Source organism: Lynx rufus, unplaced genomic scaffold (assembly GCF_022079265.1).
Source record: "Lynx rufus isolate CCGP_SWC_20201006 ecotype Redwood Valley unplaced genomic scaffold, mLynRuf1.p SCAF_17, whole genome shotgun sequence".
Taxonomy (NCBI): domain Eukaryota; kingdom Metazoa; phylum Chordata; class Mammalia; order Carnivora; family Felidae; genus Lynx; species Lynx rufus.
In genome coordinates, this window is record NW_025814831.1 from 434,054 (window position 1) to 459,478 (window position 25,425).

General features: G+C 43.2%; 1 gene segment (V, D, J or C); it reads left to right on the forward strand.

Moving 5' to 3' along the window:
- Positions 1 to 3,608: 3,608 nt before the first annotated feature.
- LOC124512375 (immunoglobulin heavy variable 3-11-like) lies at positions 3,609 to 19,762 on the forward strand. The segment is given in 3 exon segments: positions 3,609 to 3,716; positions 3,814 to 4,256; positions 19,598 to 19,762. Coding segments are annotated over 3 exon segments (654 nt in total).
- The last annotated feature ends 5,663 nt before the right edge of the window (positions 19,763 to 25,425 follow it).

Genomic DNA, 25,425 nt, shown 5'->3' on the forward strand with positions numbered 1-25,425 from the left:
CAAAACCAGCAGAAGGCAGGAAATACTAAAGATTAGAGCAGAAATTAGTGCTATCGAAAAGAAAACACAGTAGAACAGATCAATGAAACTAAAAGCTGGTTCTTGAAAGAATTAACAAAATTGATAAACCACTATCCAGTTTGATCAAAAAGAAAAAGGAAAGGACCCAAATAAATAAAATCAAGAATGACAGAGGAGAGATCACAACCAATACAACGGAAATAAAAACAGTAATAAGAGAATGTTATGAGCAATTGTATGCCAATAAAATGGGCAATCTGGAAGAAATGGACAAATTCCTAGAAACATATACACTACCAAAGCTGAAACAGGAAGAAACAGAAAATTTGAACCGACCCTTAACCAGTAAGGAAATCGAATTAGTAATCAAAAATCTGCCAAAAGACAACAGTCCAGGACCAGATGGCTTTCCAGGGGAATTCTACCAAACATATAAGGAAGAGTTAACACCTATTCTCTTGAAGGTGTTCCAAAAAATAGAAATGGAAGGAAAAGTTCCAAACTTTTTCTATGAAGCCAGCATTACCTTGATTCCTAAAGAAGACAGAGACCACACTAAAAAGGAGAAATATAGACCAATTTCCCTGATGAACATGGATGCAAAAATCCTCAACAAGATATTATCCAACCAGAAACAATAATACATTAAAAAATTCTTCACCACGACCAAGTGGGATTTATACCTGGGATGCAGGGATGGCTCAATATCTGTAAAACAATTAACGTGATTCATCACATTGATAAAAGAAAGGACAGGAACCATATGATCCTCTCCATAGATGCAGAGAAAGCATTTGACAAAATACAACATCCTTGCATGATAAAAACCCTCAAGAAAGTAGGGATAGAAGGACCATACCTCGAGATCATAAAAGCCATCTATGAACGACCCAATGCTAATATCATCCTCAATGGGGAAAAACTGAGAGCTTTCTCCCTAAGGTCAGGAACAAGACAGGGATGTCCACTCTCGCCACTCTTATTCAACATAGTATTGGAAGTCTTAGCCTCTGCACTCAGACAACACAAAGAAATAAAAGGCATCCAAATTGGCCAGGAGATGGTCAAACTTTCACTCTTCACAGATGACATGATACTCTATATGGAAAACCCAGAAGACCCCACCAAAAAACTGCTAGAATTGATTCATGAATTCAGCAAAGTGGCAGGATATACAATCAACGCAGAGAAATCAGTTGCATTCCTATACACCAACAATGAAGCAACAGAAAGAGAAATCAAGGAATCTATCCCATTTACAGTAGCACCAAAAACCATTAAATACCCAGGAATAAATCTAACCAAAGAGGTGAAAAATCTTTACACTGAAAACTAGAGAAAGCTTATGAAAGAAATTGAAGAACACAAAATATGGAAAAACATTCCATGCTCCTGAATAGGAAGAACAAATATTGTTAAAATGCTGATAGTACCCAAAGCAATCTACATATTCAATGCAATCCCTATCAAAGTGACACCAGCATTCTTCACAGAGCTAGAAAAAATAATCCTAAAATTTGTATGGAACCAGAAAAGCCGCCGAATAGCCAAAGAAATCTTGAAAAAGAAAACCAATGCAGGAGGCATCACAATCCCAGACTTCAAGATGTACTTCAAAGCTGTAATCATCAAGACAGTATGGTACTGGCACAAGAATAGACACTCAGGGGCATCTGAGTGGATCAGTCTGTTAAGGATCCGACTTTGACTCAGGTCACGATCTGGCAGTTCGTGAGTTAGAGTCCCAAATCAGGCTGTGTGCTGACACCTCAGAGCCTGAAGCCTGCTTGGAATTCTGTGTCTTCCTCTCTCTCTGACACTCCCCCGCTCATGCTCTGTCTCTGTCTCTAAAAAGTAATAAATAAATGCCAAAAAAAAAAAAAACAAGAACAGACACTCAGATCAATGGAACAGAATACAAAATCCAGAAATGGACCCACAAATGTATGGCCAAGTAATCTTTGACAAAGCAGGAAAGACTATCCAATGGAATAAAGACAGTGTCTTCAGCAAGTGGTGCTGGAAAAACTGGACAGCGATATGCAGAAGAATGAACCTGGACCACTTGCTTACACCATACACAAAAATAAACTCAAAATGGATGAAAGACCTCAATGGAAGTTAGGAAGCCATCAAAATCCTTGAGGAGAAAGCAGGCAAAAACATCTTTGATCTTGGCCACACCAACTTCCTACTCAACACGTCCCTGGAGGCAAGGAAAACAAAAGCAAAAATGCACTACTGGGACCTCATCAAAATAAAAAGCTTCTGCCTGGTGAAGGCAACAATCAGCAAAACTAAAATTCAACTGACAGAATGGGAGAAGATATTTGCAAATGACATCTCACATATAGAGGTAGTATACAAAATCTATAAAGGATTTATCAAACTCAACACCCAAAACACAACCCAGTGAAGAAACCGGAAAAAGACACGAATAGACACTTCTCCAAAGAAGACATCCTGATGGCCAACCGACACATGAAAAAATGCTCCACATCACTCATCATCACGGAAATGCCAATCAAAACCCCAATGAGATACCACCTGACACCTGTCACAATGGCTAACATTAACAACTCAGGCAACAGCAGATGTTGGCGAGGATGGAGAGAGAGGATCTCTTTTGCATTTTGGGGGGCAATGCAAGTTGGTGCAGCCACTCTGGAAAACTGTATGGAGATTCCTCAAAAAACTGAAAATAGAAATCCCCTACGACCCAGCAATTGCACTACTAGGCATTTATCCATGGGACACAGGTGTTCTGTTTCAAAGGGACACATGCACCCCCATGTTTATACCAGCACTATCAACAATAGCCTAAGTATGGAAAGAGCCAAATGTCCATTGAGGGATGAATGGATAAAGAAGAAGTGGTAAATATGTACAATGGAGTATTACTTGGCAATCAAAAAGAGTGAAATCTTGCCATTTGCAACTATGTGGATGGAACTGGAGGGTATTATGCTAAGTGAAATGAGTCAGTCGTAGAAAGACAAAAATCATATGACTTCACTCATATGAGGACTTTAAGAGACAAAACAGATGAACATACGGGAAGGGAAACAAAAATAATATGAAAACATGGAGGGGCAGAGCATAAGAGACTCATAAATATGGAGAAGAAACAGAGGGCTGCTGGAGGGGTTGTGGGAGGGGGGATGGGCTAAACTGGTAAAGGGCACTAAGGAATCTACTTCTGAAATCATTGTTGCACTATATGCTAACTAATTTGGATGTAATTTTTAAAACTAAAAATAAATAATAAATAATAATAAAAAAATTAAAATATTTTAAGACATAATAATGCGTGATCATGCTGTTGAGGTAAATGTTTCTTAAAGATTATGCCGAAGCCTCCATTCATAAAGGTAAAAATCCAAAACTGAAAAAAAAAGAATTCTTCATATTGTCACATGGCCATCTACACAAACTAATATTGAAGTGCGTCCCTAACCCTGTCATTCACTTTTACACAATCAAATCTAAGTCTGGAGCTTGATATATATGTCAGAAGACATGCAAATGGGGCCCTTTCTGTGCTGATAAAACCAACCCAGCCCGACCGTGCAGCTGGGAGACGAGCCCCAGCCCCAGGAGTCCCAGCTGTTCCCATTCTGTGATCAGCACAGAACACACACACCTCACCATGGAGTTTGTGCTGGGCTGGGTTTTCCTGGTTGCTCTTTTAAAAGGTAATTCATGGTAAATGGGCGACACTGAGTATATGAGTGGATAGGAGTGAAACAATGGATGTGTGAGTTTCCTGACCAACATATCTTGTGTCTGCAGGTGTCCAGTGTGACGTTCAGCTGGTGGAGTCTGGGGGAGACCTGGTGAAGCCTGGGGGGTCCCTGAGACTCATCTGTGTGGCCTCTGGATTCACCTTCAGTGACTACAACATGAACTGGGTCCGCCAGGCTCCAGGAAAGGGGCTGCAGTGGGTCGCGTATATTAGTAGTAGTGGAGGTAGCACAAGCTACGCAGACTCCGTGAAGGGCCGATTCACCATCTCCAGAGACAACGCCAAGAACACACTGTATCTGCAGATGAACAACCTGAAGACCGAGGACATGGCCACATATTACTGTGCAAGAGACACGGTGAGGGGACATCACTGCGAACCCAGACACAAACCTCCCTGCTGGAGGGGATCAGCACCACCAGGGGGCGCACACTATGCACAATTCTGCTTTGTGTTCACAGGCACAGGTGCAGATGGAGGTTACAGGCAGGTTTCCTGTCAGGGTCTGGGGCTTCCTGTCCACACAGCAGTTTCCTCAGGGAGCCTCCCTGGTTATATGATTCTGTGTTTACCTATTAACTTTCTGAATTAGCAACTGGGTTGTCATAGGGAAACTAGACTAACATGCACAAAGACACAGTTGTTTGCACTTGCTTACTCCAGTCCCTCAACTGAGTGAATTACAGATTTCCTGAGGCACAACAGCTGCACCTTTACAGGATTCCCAGATGCGCTCCCTGTGCAGCCAGGACCACAGGATCTCACAGCTCCTCCTTATCCTCACCCAGCCCTTGTCCCAGTCGAACAACGTGACATTTTCTTCATAGCCCTTTGCTACTCAGGACTTTAAATGAGCTACAGCTTTATTCAATTACTCCAAAGGAGAGACAAAAAATATCCATGTATTAGTCAAGATTCCCCTGAGGAACAGAACCCAAAGGTCATTGGTTTCCATAACTAAATATTTTGAGAAGTCCCATGATCTACTGTCACAAGCTGAAGACCCAGGAAAACCAGTGATGCAATTCTTGTCTGATTCTGACTAGTGTCTAGTCTCAGAACCTGGAGAGCTGATGATGTAACTCTCAGAAAAAGGGGTAGAGGAGACCAATAATCCAGTTCAAACAAGCACATGGGAAGTAAAAATGAGGGAATTCGTCCCACATCTGCATCAGATTCTATTCACAAACTTAATGGAATGGGTGGTGCCCAGGCAGAAAGAAACCATGGATGGAAATGCCAATCTCTTCTGGAACACATCACAGACATCCACAGAAACAGTGGTGAATCTGGGCACCCATGACGCAGTCAAGATAACCTATAAAGTTAATCATGACAAGTCAACCGCCTGTAAACGGGGAGCTCAAAGACTGAAGATTTAAAAGTCGATTCCATCATTGGGGTGGAGTCTGGTGGGCACAGCAGTGCTCCTGTGGAGGAGGGCAGAGGCCCATAAGGGGAACTGTGGTCTGAGTATCCCCTGGGCCGCATGAGGAGAGACAATTCCCTTCGTGGAGTGCATTTGGGAGATGGAGCATTGCCGCTCTTAGGACAGGAGAGCTGACAGGCACCATTAAAATTCTCTGATCATTAGCACAGGAGCCTCTTCTGAGAGCAGCTAGCTGGACACTGCCTTCTGCTTGTTCTTCACCATGTACTCCAAGCCCCTAGTGTTCATGCAACTGCCCATCTGGGGTAAACCAGCTCCAGGCACAGCACATCAATACCCTCTCCCAGAGGATCAGTGGGGTCCCTGTCATATTGAGTTCACACAATTTGGAGTTTTCAAACCCAGCTAGAGCTCCTGAGATAAAACATAAGAGCCCTGTGCCACCAGATGGGCCGATGGCTTGGACACAGACAGGGTGAAAGCAATTCTGATGGAAGCCTGGGACCCACAAGTGTTCTCTCTGTGTGAGGGCTTCCTGAACAGGGGAGGCTGGGAACTGCAACTCCAGGGACAAGAGAGGGAGCTGATGCCAATATCTCCTCACACCAATCATCATGGACAGATTTCACTCAGCAGCACAGCATCCCCAGTGGAAGCTGAACCACTAACACCAAGCTCCACCTACTCCTGTCCCCATCAAGTGCTTGCTACTAGGAAAGAGTGCCTGGCAACCAGACCACCATTGCACCCCTTCCTCCAAAGACCACCGTAAACCCCCACACGCACCAAGTCAGCTGATCATACAGTGAGGCATATCCTCACCTCTAGGGGAGATAGGAATTAGCCTCTTTTAACAAGCAGACCAAACTCACCTAGTGAAAACTCACAACACTGGGCACAAGATCCAACACTCCCCACTGGAGGCAAGGAGAAAATCTGCAGAGGACTGCCCTGAGGGACAGAGCAGCCAAAACACGACAGCACAGTGCCACCGAACATAAAACAAATGCTTCATGAAGTGTCAGGCCCTCGACAGTATGTGAACACTCCTCAATAAAGATACTACCGTAGAAGCAGAAAAGATAACATGATTTTCTAAAACATTTAAGAAGTCAGAGACATAGACAATAACATGATGTAGGAATTCATCCTAAAAGAAAAAAATGATAAAAGCTCATTGTGAGGGATATAGTTAAAACACATAAACTAATGTGCCTCAAACAGAATTTCTAAAAACTCTCATAATGAAACAGGATTTTCAAAAAGTATCATAAGGATACTAGCTGTGCTTGAGGAAAATATATGAGACATGAGGGATACCCTTATTGCAAACAGAAAAGACCTAAAAACTAGTCAGGATGAAATTTTAAATGTAACCAAGATGTAAAACTGATTGGATATAATGACCTCAAGGCTGAAAGAAGCAGATGAATGAGGAAGGGACATAGAAGATAAAATTATGGGGGAAATGAAGTTGGAAAGAAGAGGGATATTAAAATATTGCATCACAAATGTACACTTAGGGAAATCAGCAACTCCATAAACTGTAATAACATTCTTTTGAAAGGAGTCCTAAAAGAATAAGAGGGAGAAAAAGGGGGATACATTTTAGCTGAGTGAATTATAGTGAAAATTTCCACAAGCTGGGGAAGGAAACAGATGTCCACATCTAGGAGGCAGAGAGAACACCCATTAAAATAAAAAAAAAAGGCAGGCCAACACTGAGACATATCATAGGAAAATGGCAAAATATTCAGATAAAGAAAAACCATAAAAGCATCAACACAAAAGAAGTTGCTAACTAACAAGGGAAGATTAAAAAAAAAAAAAACTATGGCAGATGTCTCTACAGAAACCTCCATGCAAGTAGGGAGTGGCATCATATCCTCAACATGCACAATTGAAAATTATGCAGCTAAGAATATTTTCTCCAGTAAGGCAGTCATTCAGATACAAGGAGTGATAGAATTTCCCGGACAAACAAAAACCAAAGGAGTTCATGGCCTCTAAATCAGCCCTGCAAGAAATTAAAGGGGACCCTTTGAGTGGGAAAGGAAGACTAAAAGTAACAAAGACTAGAAATAAACAGAGAAAATCTCCAGAAACAATGACTTTGGAGGTAACACTACGGCACTAAGTTTATATCTATCAATAATTACTGTGAATTTAAATGGGCAAAATGCTCCAATCAAAAGACATAGGATACCAGAAAGGATAAAAACAAATACAAGATCCTTCTATACACTGCACACGATTGACTCATTTTCAACCTAAAACACCTGTAGATTGAAAGTGAGGGGAGGGTGAACAATTTATCATGCTAATGGACGTCAAAAGAAAGTTGTAGTACCATACTCATATCACACTACCTAGTTTTCAAACCAAAGTTTTGTTACAAGAGATCAGGAAGGCAGTATATCATCATAAAGGGGTCTATTCAACAAGAAGATCTGAAGCTTTAAATATTTATACCCCAAAAATGTAAGCACTGAAATATATAACTCAATTAATAAGAAACATAAAGAAACTCATTGATAATAGACAATAGTAATAATAGAGAACATTAACACTCCACTTACAACAATGGAAAGACAATCTAAGCTGAAAATCCATAAGGAAACAATGGCTTTGAAAGACACATGGACTGAATGGACTTAACAGATATATTCACAACATTCCATCCTAAAGCACCAGAATACACATTCTTTTTGAGTGCGCATGGAACATTCTCCAGAACAGATCACATACTATGTCACAAATCAGCCGTCTACAAGTACAAAAAGACTGAGATCATTCCATGCATATTTTCAAACCACAACACTATGAAACTTGAAGTCGACTACAAGAAAAATTTGGGCAACACCACCAATACATTAGGTTAAAGAACATTGTAGTAAAAGCGGAATGAGATGTTCAGGAAATTACAGAAGCAATAAAAAATACATGGAAGCAAATGAAAATGAAAACATGCCAGTTCCACACCATCTAGATGCAGCAAAGTTGATGGAAAAGTGAAATATATAGCAGTACAGGCCAAACTCAAGAAAGAAGAAAGATCTCAAACACACAACCACTTTACAACTAAAGGAGCTAGAAAAAGAACAACAAATGAACCCTAAAGCCAGCAGGAACAGGTAAACAAAAAAGATTAGAGAAGAAATAAATGATATAGAAACAAAGAAAAACAGTAGAACAGATGAATGAAACTATAAGTTGGTTTTTGTAAGAATAAATAAAAATGATAAACCCATGGGCAGACTTGGCAAAAACAAAAAAGAAAGGACGAAAGTAAATATAATCAGAATTTGAGAGGAGACATCGCAACTAACACCACAGAAATACAACTATGAGAAAACAGTTTGGAGCTTTATATGCCAACAAATTGGGCAATCTGGAAGAAATGGATAAATTCCCAGAATAATGTAAACTACCTAAACTGAAAAAGGAAGAAATAGAAAACATGAACAGGCTGATAATGAGCAAAGAAATGGAATCATTAATCAAAAATCTACTGACACACAAAAATCCAGGGCCAGATAGGTTCACAGGTGAATTCTACCAGATATTTAAGAAGAGTGTAAAATATTCTATTTAAGTAGAATAGAATATTCCTGTCTTCACAAACTCTTCCAAATAATAGAAATGGAAAGAAAACTTCCAAATTCATTCTATAAGATCAGTATGATCACGGTTCCAAACCAGATTAAACCCCACTAAAAATGAGACTTTCAGGCCACTAGCCCTAATGAGCAAGAATGCAACAATTGTCAAGAAAATACTTGAGGGGCGCCTGGGAGGCTCAGTCAGTTAAGCGTCCGACTTTGGCTCAGGTCGTAATTCGCGGTCTGTGAGTTCGAGTCCTGCGTCGGGCTCTGTGCTGACAGCTCAGAGCCTGGAGCCTGTTTCAGGTTCTGTGTCTCCTTCTCTCTGACCCTCCCCCATTCATGCTCTGTCTCTCTGTCTCAAAAATAAATACACGTTAAAAAAAAAAGAAAGAAAATACATGCAAATTGAACCCAACAAGACATTAAAAGGATCCTTTAATGTGACCAGGTGGGATTTATTCCTTGGCTGTAAGGATGGTTCAATAGTCACAAATAAATCAATGTAATACATACCATCAATCAGAGAAAGGATACAAACGATATGACCCTCTCAATAGATGCAAAAAGAAATCATTTGACAAAGTACAGCATCCATTCTTGATAAAACCCTCAACAATGGACAGAGCAAACACACCTTGACATCATAAAGTCCATACATGAAAACACCACAGCTAATACCTCAGTGGGGAAAAAATTTTTTCCTCTACGGTCAGGAACGCAAGAGTGATGTCCACTCTCATCATTCTACTTAACATAGCACTGGAAGCCTTATCCTCAAACACAGACAATAAATAAATAAATAAATAAATACATACATACATACATACATACATACATACATACATAAATAAATAAAGGCATTCAAGTTGGAAAGGAAGAAGTCACACTTGCCCTCTTCACAGATAACATGACACTCTATATAAAAAACTCAAGACTCCACCAAAATATTGCAAGAACTCATACACAAATTCAGCAAAGTCACAAGATACAGTATCAACATACTGAAATCTGCGGCATTTCTACACAGCAATAATGAAGAAACAGAAAGAAAAATAAAAAAAACTATCCATCCCATTTACAATTGCACCAAATATAATAGGATACCTAAAGAGTTAAAACATCTATACTCTGAAGACTCTAGAAACGGTGAAAGAAACTGAGGATGACACAAAGAAATGGAAACACCTTCAATGTTCATGGATTTAAGGAGCAAGGAGTGTTGAAATGTCTATGCTACACAAAGAAACGGGAAACTTCATGATTATGGATTTCATGCTATATTACAAAGCTGTACTTATCAAGACAGTAAGCTACAAGCACAAAACAGACACATAGATCAAGAGAACAGAAGAGTAAACCCAGATATGGACTCACAAATGTATGGCCACCTCATCTTGGATGAAGTAGGAAAGACTATATAATGGGAAAAAAGACAGCCTTGTCAACAAAGGGTGTTGGGAAAACTGGACCAGAACATGCAGAAGAATGAAACTGAACCACTTTCTTACTCCATACACAAAAATAAATCCAAATGGGTGAAAGACCTAAATGTGATACAGGAGACCATCAAATCCTAGAGGAGAACACAGGCAGCAACCTCCTGGACATCGGACATAGCAACTTCTTACTAGACGTGTCTCGAGAGGCAAGGGAAACAACAACAAACTTGAACTACTGGGACCTCATCAAAATAAAAACCTTCAGCACAGCTAAAGAAACAATCAACGAATCTAAAAGGCATTCTACAGAAATTAAAAAGGTATTTGCAAACCACATATCTGATAAAGCCTTACAATCCAAAATCTACAAAAAAAAATTCTCAAACTCAACACCCAAAATACAAAGAATCCAGTGGAGAAATGGGCAGAAGACATGAGGAGATACTTTTCCAAACAGAGCATTCAGATGGCTAACCGACACACAAACATATGCTCAACATCACCCATCATCAGGGAATTACAAATCAAAACTACAATGAGAGATGACCACACACCTGTCAGAATGGCTACATTTAACAACTCAGGAAACAACAGATATTGATGAGGATGAGGAGAGAAGGGAACCCTTTTATACTCTTGCTGGGAATGCAAAGTGCCCAGAGCATTCCAGAAAACAGTTTAAAAACTAAAAATTAAACAACCTTCCACTCCAGCAATTGCTCTACTAGGAATTCATCCAAAGCATACAAAACTTCTGATTTGAGGAAGTACATGCACCCCAATGTTACAGCAGCATTAAGTATGACAGCCAAACTGAGGAAAGAGACCAAAAGTCCACCATATGATTAATCTGCTATATGTATAGAATGGTATATTACTCAGTCATGAAAAAGAATGAAATCTTGCCACTTGCTAAGATATTGATGCAGCTAGAGGGTATCATGCTAAGCAAAGAAAGTCAGTCAAAGATGACAAACACCATATGATTTCCTCATATGGAGAATTTAAGAAACACAACAGATGATCTAGGGGAAAGGAAAAAAAAGAGCAAGAAATCATAAAAAAAACTCCAAGGTTAGAGACCAGACTGAGGGTTGCTGGAGGGCAGGTGTGTGGGAGATGCGATGATGGGTGTTGGGGATTAAGGAGGCCACGTGTTGTGATAAGTACTGGGTGTTAATGTAAGTGATGAACCAATAAATTCTACTACTGAAATTAAAATTACACAATATTTTAACTAACAAATATTTAAACACAAACTTAAAAAATTTAAAAAGTGGGAAAAAGGAAGGGAGAATTATTGTCACAAATTGTCATGAACATGGAATCTAAGGTAGTGAGTCTAACGTCTTGCATTTACTCATTATATCCCTAACTGATGGTGGACATAAATTAACATACTCATGAATTTTCACAGCGGTGCCAGGTGGGCTGGAATTCAAACCACAGATGCCCTTCCCAACTCCACTGTGCCTACACATCATGGGCAGCTTGTCCAGACACCTGCACAAGAACCCAGGTTGGGCCTCAGCAGGGACCCACATCTGCAGAGCGGGAAAGTGTGGACAGTTGACGCTTCCTGAGAAGCTCTGGGTTCCCTTCCCCGACTTGCTGTCTCAGCTCCTTTGTCTTCCTTTCCTGTCTCTTGAAGAGAACCATGTCCCCTGTTAGTGGTTCATGAAAGTGACGGGCTATATGTTCTATAAACATTCAATATGACAGATAACATACAAAGGGGACAAAAAAAAGCCCATATGATGCAGCTTGTCTCGCGGCTCCTATCACCCAATGTGGTAGAGTACAAATACACCTAAGTATTCATTTGGTCAAAAACTGCACAGCACGTTGGAAAAGTATTAAGAGATGAGAAGCCTGGAAGAATTCCACAAATGCAGATATGAGCTCCCCTTGGAAGGAAGAAGAAAAATTACAGTCCCAACACGCAGAGTAAAATAATTTTAGGAAATGATACAAGGGTTTCAATGCGTTCTATTCATGAAGAGTCTAAATTTGGAAATGCAAAAAAAATGGATTTTGAGGGTTTCACATAGAATTGCGAAGGAAAAATTGTGTCAAGAACTCGGTTGTGTGCACACAGCTCAATGGCTCCTGGGACATATAGAGAGCCCGCCACCTGAAAAGGTAAACGTATTTTTTGACCCCAGGAGCATATGTATCAAATCTGATGAGCAGTCTGGCCAAAGAGACACAGAATGGCAACTCTTGTGAAATTTGAACTTCAATTTCATATATTTCCACATAATTTCCATATATTATGAAAACCCATGCCATGAAAATGATTTGCTAGAGTCTATAAATTTAAAAACAAACGACAAAACTCTAAGTCACCAGAGATCAAATAGGGAACAAGTCAACATTGAGAGAAACCAGAAAAAAAACAAGACTTTTAGTTACATTGTAATTCAAGAAATCAGTGGGGTGCCTGGCTGGTTCAGTCGGTTAAGTGTCTCACTTCAGCTCAGGTCTCGATGTCACGATTTGAGGGTTTGAGCCCCGTTGTCAGGCCCTATGCTGACAGCTCAGAACCTGGAGCCTGCTTCAGAGTCTGTGTCTCCCTCTCTCTCTGCTTTTCCCCGCTCACGTTCTGTCTCTCTATCAAGAATAAACAGTTTAAAAAATATTAGTCACAAGCAATCAATCATCAAGAAAATGAAAACTATAGCTAAGAACACAAGACCCATAAAAAGAAATGGTATCAATAGACTTTGTGAAAATCAAATACGCTTATCTGCCCACGTGAATACCAATAGTAAGATAAGTTACAGAGTAAGAGACAACATTCACAAATTGCATAACCACCAAGGGACCTGCATCTTGAATATGCTAAGAACCCTCAACAGTCAATAGGAAGAAAGGAAACAAACCTCCATAAAACAAGCACAGCCTTGTGTAGTAGACATCCTATCCTTGAGGTTAGACACATTAGGTACGGACTGGAGAAGACTCTTCACACCATCGACTGTCAGGGAAATTCAAATCAAGAACGCAATAGATACCCTATACACACATCCCAATGGCTCCGGAATGAAAACAACACTGACAGCAACATCCAGGTGAGCATCCAGCATACGTGGGGCCTCAAACAATGGAGGAAGGATTGACACACAAACACCAGCTCTGGAAAACCGTTGGCTGTTGCTTATGAAATTATACATGGATGACATAAAAAGGAACTGGAAATACCACTCCCGAGTATTTGTCCCTGAAGAATGAAATCCCATGCTCAGAAAATAAATGGTGTGTAAATATTTATAGCATCTTTCTTAGTGTTAGAAGCTAAGAATAAGGCAAAGGTCTTTCTAAATATAAGGGAATAAACCAACTATGAAACTTCCATCAATGGGATGCTTTGCCAGAGAAATGACACTACTGATGCACACCTGAAACCAGGTGAAACTCAAAGACATGATGTGGAGGGAAGGGCAGTACTCCCATAATTACAGAGGTGGTGTGACCTGGGACATTCACACAGCCAGACCATGGTGACAGTGGTTTGGTTGGGCATTCCTTAACTCTTTCCCAAACCACATGATGAGATACTCTGCTTCATTTGAGATCACTCCTATGTTCAACCACCCTCTGATGTATGGAGTCTCCACAGACTGAACCCTACAACCTCGGACTCCTCTGAATGGAGAGTTGTTGAGGCCATAATCTCACATGTGTTCTGACAGGAGCTATTCCCTCCACTGTCCCTGGCTCTGGCTCTCTCCTGCAGGTGAGGGGGAGTAGGTTAGGAATCCTCCACTGAAACCGTCTGTCTCCTGCACCTGACTCTGCCACAACATGAGGCCCAGACCTTCTTCCTCACACTTAGCTGGAAATGAAGTCAGTTCTATAGGAATAGACCTACACTTTGATTTAGTGGATTGCTGCAGCTCCCCCTTTCCCTGGGCAATATTCTGGGCAAAGTTCTGCAGCTGCAGAGGGTGTCAGGGACAAACAGGATTCCAAAGAGTTTGGAAACTGAGGGCTCTGTTTAGGGGTGGCTGGCAGCTTCACTGCCTTGTGGCTTCCTTGTCCTGGTGGCATGAGACTCCTGCCATACAAGTCAGGTCTGGGGTGATCAGGTTCCCAGCATCCCTAGTGGACTGTACCCAGGGCAGAACTCCATCCTAGGAGTGGGGCTGCACACAATGAGTGAGTCGCACATCTCAGTGGCACCTGCTGGGGCTTGGCCTCAACAGCAAACAGCTTAGGGTCACTGACATCCTGTCTCTCTGGGAAAGAGTCCTCTGAACAGGAGCTGGTCACTGGGAACCCTGTGTATTGGCTACAACAGTCTGGAGGGGAGGTTGCAGCCAGGTTCAGTGGCACATGCCTATAGTCCCAGTTACTTGCACTGGAGTTTCTACTTGCTGATCTGGGGTGGGAAAGGAAAAGAACATACCTTAGTTCAAATATTCTAGGTATTCTTTCTGGTAGTATATTTTCTGCAATAAATGCTTCTTCATGGGCTGTATGCCAACATGGCCATTTGCAGGCACTATAAATACATTATTTGAGTTTTTTTTTCAAATTCCAGTTAGTTAACATGAATGTAATACTAGTTTCAGGTGTAAAATATAGCGATTCAACATTGCAATACAGCACCCAATATTCATTATGAGCGCCCCCCTTAATCCCCATCAACTACCTCCCCATCCCTCCACCCACCCTCCCCAGGGTAACCATCAGTTTTTCCTCTATAGTTAAGTAACTGTTTCGTGGTGCTAACGTGGTTCCATGGGTTAGGCCCATGACTCTTGATCTGGGCTCTTGTCTTGATCTCATCGTTCCTGAGATCGAGCCCACTTTGGTTTCTGCACTGACAGCACGACATTTCCTTGGGATTCTCTTCCCGTCTGCCTCTGCCCCACCTCCCATTCTCTCTCTAAATAAATAAGTGAACATTGAAAAAATCGCCTATTTCTTGGTTTGCCTCTTCTCTCTTATTTGTCCCTTTGCCCATTTGTTGTTTCTTAAATTCTACATATGGATGAAATCATATATTTGTCTTTCTCTGACTTACTTCAGTAAATATAATACTCTCTAGGCCCATCCCTGTCCTTACAAATGGCAAATGTCATTCCTTTTGGGGCTGAGAAATATTCCAGTGTGCGTGGGGGGGATGTAGATATACCACATATTCTATACCCATTCATCAATCAATGCATACTTGGGCTGGGCTGTTTCCATAGCTGGGATGTTTATGACATAGCTGCTATAAACACAGAGGTACAATTCCCTTAAATTAGTATTTTTGTATCCTTTGGTAAATACCTAGTAGTGCATTTGTTCTATCGTAACATAGTTATATTTTTAGCTTTCTAAGGAACCTCCAAGCTGTTTTCCATAGTGGCTGTACCAGTGTGCATTCCCACCAGCACCTCAAAAAGGATCCCCTTTCTCTGCATCCTCACCAACACCTGTTGTTTCTTGTGCTGTTGAGTTCAGCCTTTCTGACCAGTGTGAGTTGATATTTCATTGTAGTTTGGATTTATATTTCCCTGATGAGGAGTGATGTTGACCATCTTTTCATGTGTTTATTGACAATCTGTAGGTCGCATTTGGAAAAATGCTTATTTATGTCTTCTGGCCATTTTTTAATAGGATTATTCAGTTCTGGAGTTGAATTTTATACCATATATAGAAAACCTGAATTACTCCACCAAAAAAAAAAAACCGATAGAACTGGTGGAATAAACCAGTAAATTTGCAGCATACAAAATCAACATATAGAATTTTATTACATTTCTATACACCAATAATGAAGCAGGAGAAAGAGAAATCAAGGAATCAATCCCATTTAAAATTACACCAAAAACCATAATACACTAGAAATAAACCAAAGTAAAGAGGTAAAAGATCTGTACTCTTAAAAATCTGGGACATTTATGGAAGAAATTGAAGAAAACACAAAAAAAATGGAAAAATATTCCATGCACATGGATTAAAAGAAAAATCATTGTTAAAATGACAATACTATCCAAAACAATCTAGACATTCAATGCAAATAATTCAATTTCCTGTCAAATAATACCAGCATTTTTCACAGAGCTAGAACAAATAACTCTAAAATTATCATGGAACCACAAAAGATACCAAATAACCAAAGATCTTGAAAAAGAAAAAAACCTGGAGGCATCACAATTCTGGATATCAAGCTATATTACAATGCTGTAGTCGTCAAGACAGGATGATACTGGCAAAAAAAGACACATAGATTAATGGAAAAGATTAGAAAACCCAGAAATGGACACATAACTATATGATCAACTCATCTTTGACAAAGCAGGAAAGACTATCAAATGGAAAAAGTCCCTTCAACAACTGGTGTTGGGAAAACTGGACAGCATCGTGAACTTGTAATGAACCTGGACCACTTTCTTACAGTACACACAAAAATAAATACAAAATACATGAAAGACCTAAATGTGAGACAGGAATCCATCAAAATCCTAGAGGAGAACACAGGCACCAACCTCTTTGACCTTGGCCAGAACAAGTTCTTACTAGACGTGTCCCCAGAGGCAAGGGAAACAATAGCAAAAAGAAACTATTGGGATCTCATCAAGATAAAAAGCTTCTGCACAGCAAAAAACAAATCAACAAAACTAAAACGCAACTGACAAAATGGGGGGAGATATTTACAAATGACATCTCAGACAAAGGGTTAGTATCCAAAATCTATAAAGAATTTACCAAACTCAACACTCAAAAAGCAAATAATCCAGTGAAGAAATGGGCAGAAGACATGAATACATATTTTTCCAAAGAAGACATCCAGATGGCAAAGACACGAATAAAGATGCTCAACAACACTCTTCATCAGTGAAATATAAATCAAAACCACAATGAGATACCCACTCACACCTGTCACAATGACTAAAATTAACAATTCAGAAAACAACAAATGTCAGCAAGAGTGCAGAGAAAGCGAAACCCTTTCTCACTGTTGATGGTAATGCAAACTGGCGCAACCACTCTGGAAAACAGTGTGGAGATTCCTCAAAAAATGAAAAACGGAACTATCCTGTGATCAAGCAATTGCATTTATCCAAGGATACCAAAGGTATCCAAAGAATACCAAAATGCTGATTCGAAGAGGCACGTGCATCCCAATCTTTATGGCAGCCTTATCAACAAAAAACAAATTGTGGAACAGCCCAAATATTCACCAACACATGAATGCATAAAGAAGAGGTGGTAAATATACACAATGGAATATTACTTAGCCATCAAAAAGATGACATCTTGCCAATTACAATAATATGGATGGAACTACAGTGTATTATGATAAGTGGAACAAGTCAGTCACAAAAAGTCAAAATCCTATGATTTCACACATTAGTGGAATATAAGAAACAAAACATATGGAAAGGAAAAATAAAATAAATCAAAACGGAGAGGGAGGAAACCAGAAGACACTCTTAAATACAGAGAACAAACTGAGGGGAAGTGGGGGAGGTGGGCTAAATGGCATGTGGCCATTAAGGAGGGCACTGGTTGAAATGAGAACTGGGTGTTATATGTATGCGATGGTTCCCTAAATTCTACCGTAAAATCAGTACTACACTGTATGTTAACAGACTTGAATTTACATTAATATAATACAAGAAAATTACATATATAGAGAGACTACCTCAAAATAGCAAGCTTCTGCACAGTGAAGGAAACAATCAACAAAACAAAAAAGCAACCTATGGAAGAAGATATCTGTAAATGACATATCTTCAGGGTTAGTTTACAAAAATATACGTTTCTTAAATTGTTTTCAAATTATCAGTAGAGAGTGTGTCCATGCAGTTCAGCACACTGTTGTGTGAGAAGCAAAACTCGTGTCTTCCACTTTTGTATTGTGGTAAGATCTCACTGAACATGAGACCCACACTCTTCACAAAATTTTAACCATACATTACAGTATTGTTAATTACAGGGGTAATTATGTGGAGTCCCCTCTAGAACTTAATCATCTTGCATAACACAAAATCATAGCCCTTGAGATTTATCCTCATAGACCCTCCCTGCCAGGCCCTGGAAACTGCCATTTCACTCTCCATTTCATTGTTATCAAAACCCAAATTCAGCTGCCTGTTGCTGGAAAGGTCAATGTTCAAAGTTTTAGTTTTGGTGGGAAAGGAATTTGAGCTATATTCAAAAGGCCAGACACTGGGGAGAAGGCAAACTCTTGTCCAAAAGCCAACTCTGAGGTTTCTCCCTGACCCAGGGTGTTTTAAAGCAGTAGAGGGTACTTAATCAAGCAAGGGAGTGCCATGGTCAATACCATCATTTGATCATGGGCAGACTCCATGGTACAAGCTGCCAAAGTAACCGCAACTTCCCTGCATCTCCAGCTGAAGAGGGAACCAAACTACATGGGAGGAGACTGCCAGAGGCCAGGAAAGAACCACCATAAGGGATTAGAGGAGAAAACCCCTGGGGCTCACACATGGTCAGCAGTACTTTCTGTTCTCCCTAGCTGGCATAAGAAAATACTAAAATACAACCTTGTAGTTCACCAATCATCACTCAGAATACTGAGAAATGTTTTCCTCAGTGAACTCAGAGGAACCTTCAAAGCAAAAACCAAAAGGATCAAATGGCTTGCAAACTAATAGCCAAGGAGAATAAGACACATAAAACTACAAAGAGATTTTTTGCATCACCCATAAAGGTAAAATTGACAATGTTTACCCCCACATCACAAGGAAGCAAAAGCAGTGGTCTCTGTAATGAGGAAAAGTAGTCATCCAAAGAAAGTGACCCAGCAGTACCACAGGACATGGAATTGGTAGAGAAGTTCAGGGTGTTATAACTGCATAGCCCATATGCAAGTAGCTGGAGGAAAGATTGAAGGTGTTGACTAGAGCCATGCCTCTGGGTCCAAATCCCTACCCATCTCCATGTGACCACACTTGACCATGGCCCACCTGCCCCTCCCACATCCACCCCAGCTTAACTGATGTGCAGGGTCACCCAATGTCACACCCTGGGACTGTCGCCTAAACCCACAGGTGGCCCCCAGGTGCAGGGTGCTGGCCACCTGGCACAGCCCTCTATTCTGTCTGATGGTCTAGACCTGCCTTGCTGATGATCCTCCATTTATCCATTCTCACTGGCAGATGTCTCTGAGCAGGGGCATAAGGCTGGCAGAGGGCCAGGTCATCCTGAGGGCGCCCCTCTTGCTGTTTGCACTCTGGGCAGTGCTGGCTCCTGTGCAGGGTTCTCAAGGGCATCCCTCATGGCGCTACGTCTCCTCTGAGGTGGTAATTCCCAAGAAGGAGCCGCACCAACTCAAAGGCATTCAGATGCCTGGCTGTCTGTCCTATAGCCTGCGTTTTGGGAGCAAGAGACATGTTATGCACATGCGGCACAAGAAACTCTTTTGGTCCAGACTCTGCTGATGATGACTCAGGATGCTCAGGGAGCCTTGCAGACGGACTACCCCTTCATGCCTCCAGACTGTTACTACCTCGGCTACCTGGAGGAGATTCCTTTTTCCATGGTCACAATTGACACAGGCTATGGCAGCCTTGAAGATATCATGAAGTTGGATTAACTTGCCTATGAAATGAGACCCCTTGGTGATGTCCAATGGTTTGAACACTTTGTTTCTCAGATAGTTGCAGACATCTGTGCAATGGGACCTACTTATAACCTGGGATATAAGGAGGACAGGGGACCCCCTGTTCCTCAAGGAAATGCCAGTGCAGCCCCAAGGATCTCTAGTAAGTTCTGTTCATCCCATCACAGAATTTTCAAAGGACTTGCTCTCAGTTTCAAAACAATGTATAGTGTGTTAACCACGTGGAAAAAAGTGCCCAATTCCTAATAAGGCTAGTTAGCTTAATTGAGTCAATATTTCATGCTATTGATGTAAGTTATTGGTTTCATGGTCATTTATAGTGAGAGACATCAAGCTCACACGGGCAACTATGTGTTGCATCAGAGCCCCTTTTTTTTCTCTTCAATAGTATGAGTCAAAGTACTTTCGATTTCTTAAAACACATTCACCCTTAATGTGATTTGAGATGGGCCCCATGAGGTTCATTGCACTCCAGTTGTATATTCTATATGCCATCCACCAATGGGTTATATGCCATCATTCTGGATTATTTTCGCAGACATTATTTACTCTTGTCTGTCATAGCAACACATCAGATTGCAAGAAATAGTGGCTTGTGCATTGACACTGATGAATGTTCTTGCCAAAAAAGGTCCAGCTGCCTTAGGACCCAATTAACCGGTATAATGGAAGCTTTCAGTAACTCTTCCTTTATTCATATGCAGCACATAATGAATTGTGGAACAGGCAAGTGCAGGTTCAACACTGAAATGGTGCATTTAAATAAAAGCCTGACCCACTATCATTATGGAAACTACATAGTGGATCCAGGAAAGCAGTGTGACTGCAGCTGATTCAACCAGTGCTACAGCAATCTAGGCTGTATGCGTGATTGTATCTGAACCCCCAGGGGCAAATGTAATACAGGCAGACACTATACACACTGCGCCAACTCCGCTGCTTGGACACCCTGCAGACCAATCCAAAACATATGTGATCTTCCAGAGTCCTTCCATTGGGTGACCTTGGCGTACCCTGATGACTTCCATAGGCAAGATGGAACCGCGTGCACTGAAGAGGGCTGCTGCTATCATGGAAACTGCACTGACCGCACTATTCACTGCCAAGAAAGCTTTGGCAGTAATTCTGGGAAAGGTGAAATTGTCTGCTATACCATAAATCACAAAGGCAGCCGACATGGACACTGCAGAAGACCCTGGGGAATTCAATGCTGAACCCTGTTCCCACACAGACATGCCATGTGGAAGGCTGCAGTGTAGGAATGTCACACATCTCCCTCAGCTGCAAGAGCATGTTGGATTCCATCTGTCTGAGTTCCAGGGTTCTGATGTTTGGGGCTGGATTCACATCATAGCACAGGAACAACCCAGATTGGTCATGTGAGAACTGGTACTTCCTGTGCTTCTGGAAAGTTCTGTCAGGATACCTACTGCACTGGCAGTGGGGCTCAGCTGAATTATGACTGTATCCCAGAGAAATGCAGTCACAGAGGGATGTGCAACCATAACAGGAACTGCCACTGCCACATAGGCTGGGATCCTCCATGGTGCACGGACAAGGCACTGGTGTGAGCACAGACTGTGGACCCCTCCAAGAAGAATTCAGTGAGCAAAGTCATGAATCCGTGGTATATCTCAGAGTGGTTTTTGGTCACATTTATGTCATAAGTGCTGCATTCCTCTTTGGTGTTGCCATAAATATCAGAACTGTAAACACAGAAAAAGTTAAGGAAGAGATTTTTGGAGAATACAATCCATAATTCACCCTCCAGACCCCTGAACAACTACAGACAATGCACCTGACGCATCTGTAAAAATAGAGTAATGAGGCGGCACAGCTGAGATCCATGTTTCCAAGGGTCCATGGAGACACACGGGTCCTCAGGCACATCACAGCTTGACACCAGGACTCTCATGGGTCACCGACCAGCTCTGAAATAAAACTTGAAAACTGCATGCTTGTAGCCTTTATGTAGTTTTTAAGCCAGTAAGAGCCCAAACTGAACCTTAGTTTCTGGGAAGAGAACGTGAGTCGGCAGCTGTGTCTTGAGCAGAAGTGTCTGGTTCCAGAATTAAGAGAAGTTGACACAAGGTCTTTTATGGGCAAATTCATGAGTTTTCTCCAAAACCGTTCTCTTGTGCACTGAACATTTTCTCATTCTCCAGGTAATCTGTCTTCCCCCAGTCCCAACGTGTGTTCAGGATAATAGAGGGCTACCACCACCCATACTGCTTGTCCCAAACTGGGGTGTCTGTGGGCTGTGAGGGAAAGGGATGGGCATTAGGTACCACCTAGCGCAAGCTGTGCCTCCCTGGAGACAAAATTTCCAAATGTGGGAGACTGAGACCATGAGGCTGGAAGGAGCACCCAATGAAATCAATCAGAAAGGTAGGCACAAGTGTATATGGATGACTCTGGCATCTAGAGGGAGTTCGGTGAATGTGAATCCCTGCTCTCTTTCTCTTGCCCACTTTTCAGTGAGTTTAACTGTAGATAAGAATCCGCCTAGGATACCCACTTTGGTTTTCCAAGCACCTTCTAGAATAACACAGAGGTGAGCCTGTGAAAGTTAGCGAATTCAGCCCCATCCACTCCCAAGAAATTCTGTAATTGCTACCCTGTTTTCTATATCCTGATTATTGGGAATTTGGGGTGGAGGCCTGCCCTTCCCTGGGTCCTTGTGCCCTCTCGTTCTTGGCTCTGTAAGTCATAAATCCTGTGCTTCCATTTCCTTTGTTGGGGGTGTACTGAAACCCCAACTTCAGTTACAATGGGCCTGCACATCTCATGTACCTCAAGCAAGAGCTCAGATGCCTAGGGAGCTGCCTGTCAACCCGCTATGACTGGCTTTTGCCACTTCCTTCAGCAGGTCACAGTCTACATGTTCTTAATTCAGTACAGAAGCTGAGGTCCCACAATACATTTATCCCCAAGGATGGGATTGGGAGCCTAGCTGATGCCCCCCTACAATGCCTTAAACCTAAGAATGGCTCACTCATTCCTCACCCTCACATCGCAGCTGCTGTAAGAAGGAGCTGGCGCTTGCTGGTGGTGTGTAGCTTTGATTTGGGCTTATGTCAGGTGTTGCCAGAAACCCTCACCCTAAATTATCAGTGCCATAAAAGGTCAGACTCCCTGCAGAGAACAACAAGCAGGCACCAGTCTGGGGGTGCAGGGGTGTGCATTTCCTATTTACCTCCAAAGGAGGTGGGCACCGAGGACAGTGTTCCTAGATTAGTGTCAAAGAAGACGCCAGCTGCTTGGTCCACTGTGTTGCGGCCAGCACCTTGGTGTTGTGCTTGATTAGCCAGCCCTAGCTAGTGATGGAGGCAAATCTACAAGGAGCATCATGGCACCTAGGGTGGAGGACTTGGCCAAGGCAAGCTCCCCCTAGTGGCTGCAATCCTCGCTGCTGTCGCCAATGGCTCCCCACTTGTCATGTATTGAGTGGGACACCTCAGTGTGGGAGGCCACAGAACACGACTCTGGGAAGAAATAACTTCTATCCCAGATTTTCCCTGTGACGATCCACTACACCTACATGTCCAAGGACCAGTGTGAGAGACAGAAATGGTGCCAGGCACTATACCATCATGGAAATGCAAGACTTCCTAGAATCATTTGTCCAAAGGGAGGGAGACAAGGACATTGATTGGCTTTTGTGGGTCTTCGTCATTGGCTCCGAGCTGTTGCTTACAGCACTTGACATGCTGCAGCTGACTGGATTGGTCCAAGACCGCCAAAGTCATCATTCACTGAAAAACTCAAAGTATCCACAGCCTGTTTACAGAGACACCCTAGAGGAGCCTCCAGACTTTTCACTCTATCAAAAGACCGTGACAAGCACACCAAGGCACAGGGCAGGAGACACAGACCAAAAAAAGGGGGAAGGCTCTGAGGAAGACGCTCCCCAAACCCCCAGAGCCCACAGAGGTAGGAAGAAAGAAGCTCTGATTCCTGGACTTGGATTTGTATGGCACGGCAGCACAGACCCACTGGGAGAGACCCAATCCACCTCTAAGACAGACTGGGGACAATTCAAAGAGTGGGGGCTTTTGTTTTTTGTTTTTGCCTTGTGTCATGAGCCCAAGATCCTTGACCATTTCCAACCTGGAGGAGAGGCCCTTGACGACACAATCTAAGGAGTTCTTCATGAAGGACCACTCTGACCTTAAGTCTGTGCCCTTACATTCACAGTGGGGGAACAGGAGGACATAGGTTCCTGTCCACGTGACAAGAACCTGATCTCAGGACCCACTGTGGAGATTCCGGCGGAGGAGGGCCCTCGTCCACGTCGACCAGATCTGGTTTCGTCAGGACCCGCTGTGGAGGATTCAAGAGGACTAGGGCCCATGTCCAAACCCAGAAGAACCTGGTCTCCACAGGACCCCCTGCAGAGGATTCGGGAGGACTAGGGCCTGTGTCCATGCTGACAAGAACCGGCTTCATCAGGACCCGCTGTGGGGGATTCGGGAGGACGAAGTCCCAGGTCCAAACCGACAAGAACCCAGTCTCGACAGGACCCTCTGTGGAGTCTTGGGGTGGACTAGGGCCCACGTCCGAATGGACAAGAACCCGGTCTCCTCAGGATCCGTTGTGGAGACTTCGGGCGGACAAGGTCCCGTGTCCACACCAACAAGAATCCGGCTTTTCAGGATCCGCTGTGCAGGATTCAGGAGGACCTGGGCCTGCGTCCACACTGACAAGAACCTGGTCTCCTCATGTCCCGCCAAGGGAGGAGCAGGTGAGGACAAAGCCAGGCCCCGGGAAGAGGAGCTTCCGGAACCTGGAGGCTGAGGGGGGCGCTGTTCCCCAGACCCTGGGGGGAAAGGACCCTGCGCGGCGTCGTGCGCGGCGACACTGTGTCCCCCGCGGGGCTTACCTCACCGGCGCCGGGCGGCGGGGCCGCGCGGCCGTGTTCCTGCTCCGCGCCCACTCGGTTCCCGCCGCTTCCTCATGCGGTTCGCGGTTCGGGAGCGGGGTCCCCTGGCGGAGCTTGCACTCCCGCCGCTTGGCCTCGCGGGTCCCTTCAGCCTCCGCGCGGGGCGGGGTGTCCCTCCCGAGTCTGCGACGGCGCCGTGGGGAGTTCGGTGCGACACCCCGGAGCTGCAGGTCGCTCCGGGCAGGACAGACGTGCTCACGGGGTCGGTTCCTCCGCGGCCAGGAGCACAGAGCAGCTCTCCGCCCCCGGGCGTCTTCCTCCGTTTCTGTCCCCAGTGCCCTGTCCTGGGACAGCAGGCCTGCCAACTCCTTGCTTACATTTCCTCTGGGGCACGTCGTTCCTTCTGCTGCAGTTGTAAATGGGACCATCTCTTCCTTTCTCTTTCCGACGGGTCGTCAGGAGCGTGCAGACGTGCACGTGGTGTGTGTGTGCTGATCTCCGATCCTGCGAGTGTCCTCGTTTCTCCTTCCGTTGCCCTTGGAAATCACGCCGCCAGTTATGCTACCAGCAAAAGTGGGTTTGTTCAGGAGTAGCGGAGAATGGCCATCCGGGCCCAGCAAGCTGTGGCAAAACCGCGGCCGGGTGGGGAGCACACCGAGAGGAACGCTGTTTCGCGGAGAAGAGGAAGTTGGGAGGCTGGTTTTGAAGCGAGGTCCGCAGGAGGAGAGCAGGGCTGCAGGGCGAGCAGGCGCCT